Source organism: Arctopsyche grandis, chromosome 7 (assembly GCF_051622035.1).
Source record: "Arctopsyche grandis isolate Sample6627 chromosome 7, ASM5162203v2, whole genome shotgun sequence".
Lineage (NCBI taxonomy): Eukaryota > Metazoa > Arthropoda > Insecta > Trichoptera > Hydropsychidae > Arctopsyche > Arctopsyche grandis.
The window spans coordinates 24,095,548-24,107,807 of NC_135361.1; the positions used below are offsets into that span (position 1 = coordinate 24,095,548).

At 35.1% G+C, this 12,260-nt stretch overlaps 1 protein-coding gene across 2 annotated transcripts in view; it reads right to left on the reverse strand.

Annotated features, from left to right (window-relative positions):
• The window catches only part of LOC143914870 (metabotropic glutamate receptor 5-like), a 171,936-nt gene that overhangs the window by 14,692 nt on the left and 144,984 nt on the right, over positions 1-12,260 (reverse strand). For both annotated transcript variants that reach the window (XM_077435251.1, XM_077435250.1), the window contains exon 5: positions 5,300-5,546. In XM_077435251.1, coding sequence (XP_077291377.1) covers positions 5,300-5,546 — 247 coding nt within the window. The remainder of the gene's footprint in view (positions 1-5,299; positions 5,547-12,260) is intronic.

Here is a 12,260-nt window from a genome sequence, read left to right on the forward strand (position 1 = left end):
CACTTTCAAATATGAAAATGAAGTCGGTAGTCCATTAAAATTTTCATATTTTACTGCGCATTTTGTTACAACAGTAGACCGAATGATGGCGTTGTTTTTTTCTTTTGAGATCGTTATTGAAGTGTTTTAAGGAATCGAATGCTACGGACGATTAGCATTCGATTTTGTCATAATTGTATGGATTCGTTCTAAATGCTAATTCAGTTAACGAGATAATTCGCTCGTTGAAAAGCGCCGAGAAGAAAATGCGACGGCGTTCGCAATAATCAATTTTCCGGCTGGCGTTGTTGACGTTGCAAGTTTTCCTATGCCGGCGAATATTAATAATTAATTAGTAATGCGCGGAGACAAGGCCGGTCGAAAGTGTGTTAAATCTGTCGCCATATCACAATGTGCTAAAATGTTTCAAATCAGGGTGCTGTTTTGCATAAAAGGAAGTATAAAAATTTATATCGGGAACTGAAGATAAAAAGAGTGCAGGAAATTCAAAAGTACAAGTTTAATACTATAGACTTAGAAAACGATCGAGAGATAAGAGATATAAAAGATGACCACTAACACGAAAGCCATGTGAAATGCAAAGGAGGTATGTAAAAAGTAGATATGTCAAAGATAAATTAAAAGTTGAAGTTGAGTCAAAAATAAATTGGATTAGCCTCCGCATATACTCTAGTTACCAAGTTAGTCTCGTTTTACGATTGATTGACTAAAATTTACTTACAAGTGCATTATCATACGTATGCAATGTAACTATTAAAATATAATTTATATCTCTATACCAGTGATCTATAGCTTGAAATGTAAAATTATTATTTTAAGAAATTGATTGAATTTACATTTTTATTTTTTTTTATTTTTTTTTTACATATATACCAGGAAAGCCTTACAGGTAAACCCCAATGCGCCTTCCTGGTCAATTACAAATTACAATTACAATGCAGCATTTTTATTACTTGTCGTTGAATTACGAGACACTGAAAGACTCGCAAATTAACTAGACATCTATGAATTGTACATCAATTTTATTGTACATTTATCATATTTAAAATAGTGGTGACATAGTAGGTAGGAAGGATTTAGATCTGGAATAAAAATAAAATTGAATAAAAAATAATAATTACTATTTAAGACTAAAATACTTTTAGATCATTGTTGGATACCAAAGGTGATTATTAGAAATGTATACATATACATATGTATGTATATACTATGAACCGTTATATTTTATAAGTGGTGTAAGTCAACTTTTCTTCATTTCGAGAAATATCTCGAAAAAACATTAAATATAATGTTTTGCGTTTAACAACATTTAAAAATACTGGTGGCCTGTTATACATATGTACGTTTATTCTGCTTTTCCGAGATTCTGGACATATCGAATTAAAAGTAGTGATAACAGTTTGTGAAGTAATACAGAAATAGTGTTTTTGAAACTAAAAATTGGACTTCCGCCACTTTAAAATATAATGGCTTATATAACCAGCAACATGGACTGGTGGTTAGCATATCTTGCTATGGGCAGTGTGGTTACGAGTTCGAGTCACACTGGTTGATGCTGGCCAGACCTTGGTTTGTGACCAAGTCAGTTCCTATCAGAGTTTGCCAATTTTTCTGAAACGATTCCTGCAAAATTGGCTTTCCCTCCCCATTTCGCTCGCAAAATCTTGAGTTATTACGTTATGTTTCAAGGTTCGCCGGGTTTCTCTCCATAGATGTCTCTGTGGATGATTATTGTATAAAAATTCGTACTGTTGAATAAATATTTGTTGATTGTATTGTATACGATGCAATGCACTTTGTTTGACCATAGATGTCATGTATAATTTCGAATTATGTATATAATTCGTGTTTCTTGATCTGTATAGTACACTAGTAATGACGAGTATATATGAACATATACATGCATAGATTGATTGAATAAAATAAAAAATAAAAATATATGACTTCACTGTGAAAAGCACACTTCAGATAAAACTCAACCACTATAAATCAAATATGTATGAACGCAGTCCTCTCTGAACGATTACACTGGCTTGAAGGGTGAGTTTAGGTCACTGGAAATTTATTGAGGATGTCTATTATTTCCTCAAAATCAGTCTGTCAATCTGAAAGTTATGCCAACATATTATGGGTGTATTATGGGTGTAGAACATATTATGGGTGTAGAACTGTATGTATGTGGGTACTTATAGGTAGACCAATGTCAATCGTCTAACAACGAAACTGACTTTTGTCTAACAACGAAACAACTTTGAAAGAGTTGCCAAAATTAGCTCAAAATGGACATGCCCAGTCTGAACGGACCCAGCTTAGGGACTAATGCAACCATTTTTATATGTTTTATTCAAGAAGGTCCCACGAGTGTTTAAGTGCTCCTCTGGCCAAACGGTCAGGTTGGATCTCGGGTCGGTCATTTCGCGGGGCAGTTAAAAGAGCCTCGTATGTTTGCACGTCGATCAAGCGAGGTCAGTGAAGATTTAAGGGCTCGTTTCTCCGTGGATTGACGTATGTTACGTCAGACTCCGGTACTCTTCCCCTCTCGATTTGAGAAGGGTCGATTCGCAACGTTCCACTACTTCGCATACATACATGCATACATACGTACGTATGTATGTATGTATGTATGCAACCCCTTCAGAAGCAGGGGGCCCTCATTACCACCACAGGGCTTATCGCTTTTGTGGACAAGTGGTCGGTGCAACTGAGCGTGAGTACGCACTGGGCTAATTAGGGCTAACGCCTACAAATTACGTGTATTATAAATTACATACATATGTAGGTTCGAAAGTACGCAAGTGTGGTCGTGTCGTAACGAAGCGGAGGCAGTGAAGTTTCGTTTTAATTTCCGACATGAAAGGTGACAGTTTTCGATATGATTGATAAGAGAGAGGCGACTCAATTTATCTCTGTGTACATCTGCATTGAAAGATTAGTGTTTCTGAAACTTTTTGATTGGTTATTTTGAGTTATGGAAGTTTCGACGCTGTAAAGGACTTTCGATTATGTGATTTTGCGTCGATTATTAATTTTGTTGGCCATTTTTATTTTGAATATAATATTTTGTTGGTATATTTTTATATCTCATTTTTGTGGAGTTCATTTTATTTAGATAATTATTTTCCTAATATATAACTTATAGAGCTATTTATATAATATTACTAATTCTAACCTGCGGATCGTTTTTTTAGGTGCCAAGTACATACATACATACGTATTTATATTTCTCATTTCATACTCATAATATATGTACTATACTTGTTCTATTTAAATTCAAAAATAAAAAAAATCTAAATTTAAGAAAGCAAATCAAAGGAAATCAATGTGAAAATAATAAAATAAATTTTCGATGATTAACGGAATGAAATTAAATATATCTAAATAATTTTTCATGATAAACCTTCTGACGTTTAACAAAAACACTTATTTGAGAGGTCATACTCCAAAAACTTATATTACAAAAAAAAAAAAAAAATCCTTCTTTTTGAAATATAGTGGTTAAAATTTAGAATAGTCTATTAAATTAATTAATAACTTCGAGCAACTTAAACCTCTTTAAAAATAAACTTGACGATTGCCTAAATATTAATGAATTCCTGTTGTTCGTTTTTTTTCTTATATTTTATTTTAATTTTTTTCCCTCTAATTTTAGATTTTGTATTTCTTTTGATTTGCGTATTGTTTCTATCTTATTTTTTTATATATTTTTATTATTATAATTGATAAATCCTTGGGTTAATTGGTTATGCCGCTTTTACTACATCAGTATTTCAAAATAAATCTCCAAAAAATAGTAGCCTCTTCATATAAAATTAATCTCCAATATTTATTGGTGTACCTAAGATGTATGTAATCTAATCTTTTTATTAAGTACTCAACGAAATAACTTGACAAAAGATTATTTTCTAATTTATACTGGAAACAAACATGCATACTTCCAATTACATATAAAAACCGCGCGGGACAAAATCGCGCAAACCAAAATAATGCGGTGACAAAATCGCGCAACGCAAATAAAAACAAGAAAATAAATATAAAAACAAGTAATATAAATATTAAAAAAGGTCTAATGTAACAGAAAAATTCAATAGAACACAGTAATGATAAAATAAGAATCGTTTATTAATTTTCAAAGTGTACTTTTGAATTTATTCACACTTTATTGAACCTTGAAACTTGAATAAAATATAATTGTATGTCCTCAATTTAAAATAATATCAAAGGATAAGCACAAATTCAAAAGTCCACTTTCAAAATAAATAAACGATTCTTATTTTATCATTACTGTTTTGTAACGGATGTTTCTTATACATTAGACCTGTTTTTAATATTCATATTACTTGCTTTGTATTTATTTTCTTGCTTATTTTTTTTGTTTATTTATGCGTGCGCGATTTTGTCGCTGCGTGGTTTCGTCCAAGCGATTTTTTCCCGGTGACTCTGTGACGCGCGGTTTTGTCGAGACAAAGTACATATGTACATATACATATACATGTGTACAATATAAGAGTGTACATAGGGTTCAATATAATAATTTACATAGAGATAATTGCAACCATAACACGAGCTTGGACATGAGATTCAAATTTTCTGGCTATGCTGATATATAGGGATACCGATACTTTTAAGTAGTTATAACATAATTTGAAAATAAAATAAAAAAATGAAATTTCGTAGAAAAAAAGGAAAATGAATCAATCAATCGAGCGTTAAAAACTGCTTACCCAGTCAACAGGTCTAGTCACCTTGAGTAGTAAATTTAAGGTCTTGCGATCGATTTCTAGCGACCGCTCTTTCAAACCACAGCACAAATATTAAACGAAAATCCACTGAAAAGTCGTGTTGATTTTGCATTGAATGATCCGGTTAATCGAAAATGATTGATTGCCCTCCGGTCCGTCTGGTGCGGTCGGTATTTTCGTCCAGGTCGGTAAATTACCACTAAATTGCGTGTAAACAAAGCCGCCAATGAACGCCCGGTGGCTGGTTTGGTAATTAGTTTACTTTGATTGGCCATTGTGCTCTGTGGTTATGGAAAAGTCAAAACGTGTCCGACGTGCGAATTGTTAAAAGATTTTGCTCCACCGTGATGTGAATTCGAAATGAGATTCAAACGAATATAATATACAACCGTGAAAAAAATACACATACACAGTAGACATCGTTCCATTTATAAAGTTCTACCCCCACTCCTCTAAATGGGGGCGCAAAAGTAGCGATTACAATACATGATTGAGTGGGGGTGGGCTTTTATGAGTGGAATCTATCAATACTTTTTCATGATAAGACTAATTTATAGTACCTTCCGATGATGAGCAGCTTGTCGGTGACGTTCAGTCGTCTCTCGGCTTTGAGGAGTCCTCGAATAGTCATACCTTCGCAGAAGCATACCACGACTTTTGCATTTTTGTCGGTTCTTAGGTTCTTGACTACTTCATCAAAGTCTTCTTCTGCGGCGTTGCTCAAAACGGAGTCTTCTTTGGCGATGCAAACGTTGGCTCGTTCTGCCAATTCCCTAAATGCTTGTATGCCAGATTGTCCATAGTTTTCTGAAATTTCATAATAAAAAAAAGATTTTTAATTGACCGAAATCAATCTAAAAGGAATGATATATTGATAAGTGATAATATGAACCCTTGGAAAACCTGTTACCTACTACATAGTTTATCATTGCGATAAATTATCCAATAAATTTTTTATTTTTTAACCTTTTTTCCCAAAATTTCCAAACTAGAATTATTGAGAAATCCAATAGAAAGCAGGTATAAGTAGCTAATCCAAACAAACCCTAGACAACTACCGCCGAGGATTTCCAGTTTTGTAAAGGTATGTTTAGACTCTCTAATGTATCTTGCAACAGTATAAAATAAACAAAAGAAGTCAATTAACGAATGTATTTTTCCAAAACTAGTTCCATCTTCTTCATTGTTGTTAAAATGTAATGCTCACAATCTAAATGCCAAGCCACAATCTGAAATACTCAGCAGCTATGGTTATAATTTCAGAAACTCCGGTGTAAACCAGTCTTTATAAACGTTGACAAATGAATGACACGGATTACACGACCCATGTTTAATTCGTTTTTTTTCAATGCTACCTGGAAAGGCTTAGCGGGTAGTATTCTTGTTTACTTTCTACATGCTCAAAATACAACTCCTATCGGCGTATTTCAGACTTATAGACTTGTTGGAAAAACAACAATCGGCGTTGGTCAGCATTCAAAGGGTTAATTATTGTTCAATTTATTTATTTATACTTACCATAATTAAATTACAGGTTACCCCAAAGCAACACCTATGGGCAAACTGGTACATATGTACTATATATAAATTTATACATTATATATTTAAAATTATATTCAATAGTGGTGACGCTATGGCCAATTTGGTGAGGAACCGTTTCAAAAATGAAAATCAGATGAATTGACAAAATCTGATAAAAATGGTTGACTTGGAACGCAAATATCCACGTCAGACCAGCAGCACCACATAAATACTCCAATCAAAGTCAAACCAATTCATTCATTCATTAAATCAATTCATTTATTCAATATATTTTGTAAGTTTTCATTTATGGTTCATATATTTTGAAATTTCAATTCCACATTTGATGCTACAATACTATAGCGTGGATGTGAGGAGGGGTTTCTGAGATCGGAGCGAAAGTCGCAGCGAGTAGTGGTAGAGATAGTTTATTGTTGATCTGACGACGATACAGCTCCGAATGAATGCACGGAACAGATCCACCGAATATTTATACACAGCGTGTACTCTCGGCACAGAGATATCATTGGTCGATGGGTTGCGAGACCTTATTGGTTGTTATACATTCATACATCGAGGTCTTTTTGCGCGAGCGCGAGATCAGGAGATCAGTGGTCGACGAGCACTAATCACCAAATCTCTACGTGACAATACATTGTGGAAAATTTGCGATAAAATTAATCATGATATTATATTTCTTTAAAAAATAATTATTGATAGATAAATATATGTAACTACTGTTGAATTAAGGTTTCCATTATGTTAAGGCATAATATTTTGAAAATTTTCTAATATAATTTGCAAGTTTCTTTAACCAAGACACGAAAAACAAACTTGAAAGGTTTGATCATATAATATTTGAAACGCGTGTTAGGGAAACCGCAGTAAAGGTAGAGAGTTTTGTAAAAAAACATATAGAAAGCCTTATAAAATGAAACGCCAATAAATAGGGTGACCACTCGTCTCGTTTTGGAAGGAACTGTCTCATTTTGGAAAGATTGGTTGATTTGTCCCGTTTTGTCCGTCCACTGGTGCATAGAGAAATTTTTAAATGTTTTCGATATTGTTTTTTCCTTGTTTCCGTATTTTCCTTGTTTTTACAAATCAATTTGTTTCCCAAAAATAAATATTATTATGTAAATATACGTACATTTAGATACAATATATTTATTTTAATGTAATATTGAAATATTTTGTTAAATTATTCATTTTACATACATGTCTGAAAAAAAATTATACTACTTAAAAAAAGAATAATTTTCACAATTAAAAGAAAACGAAAATATCTTTTTAAAAAATTTGTACTTTTTTCTTGTTAATTTTACGTTTCAGAAAAAAAATCAGTCTATGTTGCATAAATATCAAACAATATATAATCTTGTTTCGTTTTTCCTTGTACATTATAAGACTTGTTCATTCTGAAAAAAGCACTATAATTTCTTTGACAATCTAATTGGGTATTTGAGAGATAAATTATAAAATTTTTGAAAGTATGTACAACACATTTTTTTTAATATTATGTATACTAGTGTTTTTACCCGGCTTCGCTCGGTATTTTAACCCTCTTAAACATGGCCAATCTAAAAGTAAACATTTCATTAGATTTATTTGAATATTCATTTGTTTTTTTATTTCATTGGACGTCTACGGAAGGAATAATAAATAAGAAACATACATAAATACAAAGTATCTTTCGAAATTATATATATATCGGGGGGGGGGGGGGTGATAATTTTTTTGCGGAGCGTCCCGTTATGAATCCTGGAAAATATGGTCACATAAACTTAACGACAATAAAATGAAACCTGATATTCTTAAGACACTGTGTAGAATTAATCTTAATCTAATCTATAATTTGGAAAGAGACTTTGTATGTAAATATCCTTGGTCGTCGTCGTCGTCCGTAGATCGGTGACGTCATCGAACACGTGATTCGATTATTTTTTTTTCGATCCATGGGCGCCGATTTGTTTTTTTCGATTCAATGGATTCACCCCCGCGGGGGCGCAAGGCGAGTAGTATCATGGGGCCCCGCCAGGGGCGCCACAAGGGGCGCAACCCCGTGGGGCCCCGAAGGGGGCGCAGGGTGGCGCAGTCTCATGGGGCGCAGCCCCATGGTGCCCCGAAGGGGGCGTAGCCTCATGGGGCGTAGCCCCATGGGGCCCCGAAGGGGTCGCAGGGGGGCGCAGCCTCATTGGGCCCCAAAGGGGGCGCAGCCTCATGGGGCACAGCCCCATGGGGCCCCGAAGGGGGCGCAGGGGGTGCAGCCTAATGGGGCGTAGTCTTATGGGGCGTAGCCTTATGGGGCGCAGTCTTATGGGGCGCTGCCTTATGGGGCGCCGCCTTATGGGGCGCCGCCTTATGGAGCTTAGCCGCATGGGGCCCCGAAGGGGGCGCAAGGGGGCGCAGCCTCATGGGGCGCAGCCCCATGGGGCTCCGAAGGGGGCGCAGCCTCATGGGGCGAAGCCCCCTTCGGCGAAGCCCTAAACGGCAACTGATCATGGGGGCGAAGCCCTAGATGGCATTTAATCATTGGGGCGAAGCCCTAGACGGCATTTAATCATTGGGGCGAAGCCCTAGACGGCAACTGATCACGGAGGCGAAGCCCTAGACGGCATTCAATCATGGGGGCGTGGAGGGGCGAAGCCCTAAAAGGCATTAACTAAGGGGGGCGAAGCCCTAGACGGCATTTAATCATGGGGGCGCGGAGGGGCGAAGCCCTAAAAGGCAACTGATAATGGGGGCGAAGCCCTAGACGGCAATTAATCATGGGGACGTGGAGGGGCGAAGCCCTTATCGGCAACTGATCATGGGGGCGAAGCCCTAGATGGCATTTAATCATGGGGGCGCGGAGGGGCGAAGCCCTGATAGGCATTTACTAAGGGGGGCGAAGCCCTAGACGGCATTTATTCATGGGGGCGCGGAGGGGCGAAGCCCCAAAAGGCATTAGCTAAGGGGGGCGAAGCCCTAAACGGCATTTAATAATGGGGGCGCGGAGGGGCGAAGCCCTAAAAGGCAACTGATAATGGGGGCGAAGCCCTAGACGGCAATTAATCATGGGGACGTGGAGGGGCGAAGCCCTTATCGGCAACTGATCATGGGGGCGAAGCCCTAGACGGCTTTGAATCATGGGGGCGCGGAGGGGTGAAGCCCTAAAAGGCAACTGATCATGGGGGCGAAGCCCTAAACGGCAATTGCTCATGGGGCGTGGAGGGGCGAAGCCCTAGAAGGCAAAGGCTCAGGGGGGTGCCGAGGGCGAAGCCCTAGAAGGCAAAAAAAAAATTTTTTTTTTTGATTTTTTTAAATTTTTTTTTTATTTTTTTTTTATTTTTTTTTTAAATTTTTTTTTTAAATTTTTAAATTTTTTTTTTTTTTTTAATTAAATTAGCTTAGTCATGTTTAAGCGGTTTATATTATAAACACTGAGCGAAGCCGGGTAATACAGCTAGTTTATAATATTTCAAATAATTAATTTTACATGCGCGTATATATTCAATTATGTAAAGTTAAATTTGTATTCACCGTCGGCTTTTTTTTGTTTTTGTAAAACATTTTTATGTTTTTGAGACGCGTCAAAAACAGAGTCATAAATTCGCATTAAAGAGATCGGCGAACGCTAACAGCAGAACTAATAAATCAAAATTTTCCGATCCACCGAAAAGCTTTGGTTTTTAAAGCGCACTCGTTCGGAACTGCTATTATTAAATAGATAACAGCTTTTCTTCTCAGAAAATTTTCCACTAAACGTATTGCCGAAAGGAAAGAAAATCGCGTACTTACAAATACATACACACACACATACACATATTTATGTATGAAAAATTGAAATATTGTTCAAATATTCAGGTAATATTAGTCGTATGTTATTGGTACGTTTACACGCAAAGTAAATGCTGTATGACAAATTTAGTTGCGCAAAGGGATTACATCGTTTGTTCATTACAAGCTTAACTCGCAACTTCGTGTGAATTACGCGCACAGTCCACAACGGAATTATTAATATACACTGTGCACGCATTAATTCCGTGTTAATATATTATTTTTCCTAAGACCTTAATGTGCTCAGAAATAAAACGAAACAAAAACTCAACCGACTGCGGAAGCACTCGAAACGTTTGCGGTGAGAACTAATTTAAAATAAGAGGACGACGAGGATTCTTCGGTGGTCGCGAAGGGAAATGTAATATAATATACATAGTTGGCAACTTCCGAACGATCGACCCGTGGAAAATTGTGGGAAAATCAACTGGCGTAAAGCAGGACTCTGGAGAGGTACCATTGATGCTCTTCCTCCGAATCAACTTAATTAAAAATCCTCGTTTAATAGTTCGTGACGGGCCCAAATGCGTACGCTCGCTGATCCGCAAATTCTTCGCAAAGTTTGAATAGCGAAATTCAACTCAAAGCAACGGCAATGCTTCAGTTTAATTTCAGATGGTATTCTCCTGATAATTCTCAAAAAAAGAAACCCGTTAAGGTTGTTACGATATGAAATATTCATCGTCAAAGTTTACACAATGAATTTATTACTGCAAATTTTTCAATCTCTTCCGTGACTTCTGTTTTTAAATTGTACTTGGCTCACTATTGAATGAAATGTGTAATATACATATATATATATATATATATATATATATATATATATATATATATATATATATATATATATATATATATATATAACAATGAAGATAATTGAAGGTTTCGACGCGTGTATCATATGTTCCAGAAAGATGGTCCGAAAATTAATATTTCTTTCAGGTCGACTTCTTGGAATGACATCATCCTTATTGTCGCAGATTATACTCGATCTTATAAGGGATAAAACAAATATATTTCCGAAAATATATGTGTTCATTCATTTTTCAGTTTTAGTTAAAACTATCATTACGAAGTTCAGCTTTTTATCAGAACAGATATATTAAATATTAATGAAATTTGTAGGCTCATAGAAGTTTGAGTAAATTAAGGTAAGCAGAATTTCATTAGTTAAAGTTTCGTATGTGTAAAGTATGATCGTTGAATATTCTCTTCACAACCACATAATCTTGTACGGGTATAATAGTAATTTGTCAGTATTTTAGTTCTTCGAGCGTTTCAAATTAATCTCAACTCACTGTACAATTAATCGTGAGAACTTTACGTAAAGTCAATTCTCGCCATTTGTATTCGTTGGGTGTGAACGGAAAAAAGGGTTAAAAGGAAAATCGTAACGGGAAAAGTTTCCCACGCAATTGATTATTCTCTCTTAGTGAATCGGAAAATGACAAAATGATAGACATTTATCTTTCACAGCTTCAAAGCGTCGTGGAAAAGGCTCTTATTCTGAACACACACTCACCTTTGCTACTTTAAAAGTTTCCGGAAAAGTGCACTTTCACGTTCCCAACTAAGCCATTTAATTTTAATATTTGATACACATATGTATGTAAAAATGAAAGTCGTAATTAAGAGTCCCAAATCTGAGTATTCCAATACTTTTTATACGTTCTATTTTTCCATTTTTCTTCCATTATTTTTTTCGATCCTTTAAATATGTGTGGTCTTTACAAAAAAATTAGTATAATTCTGATATAGTATGTGATGAAAATACAAAAAAAAACATCAAATTTAATTAATAGGAAGTGGGATTTTTTCCTGTCAAAAATGTTTTTTTCCACAACCCTGAACGTATCAAGCTGAGAATTTATGTTTGTATCTAATATATAATTTCGAAAGAGAATTTTGTATGTAAGTATGTAAGAAAATGGTAAAAAACTAGTTCTTTATGTACTTACTTAGACTTGATAAGGTTTTGGTCAGAATTTGTAATTCGGTTTAATTTTTTTTAAAACAATATTTCATTATTTTATTTTGACCTTTAAAACTATTTATCTTCTTGATATTTAATGTGTATAATATATATATATATATATATATATATATATATATATATATATATATATATATATATATATATATATATATATATAATGATTTTAAGTAACAAAAAAAAATTGA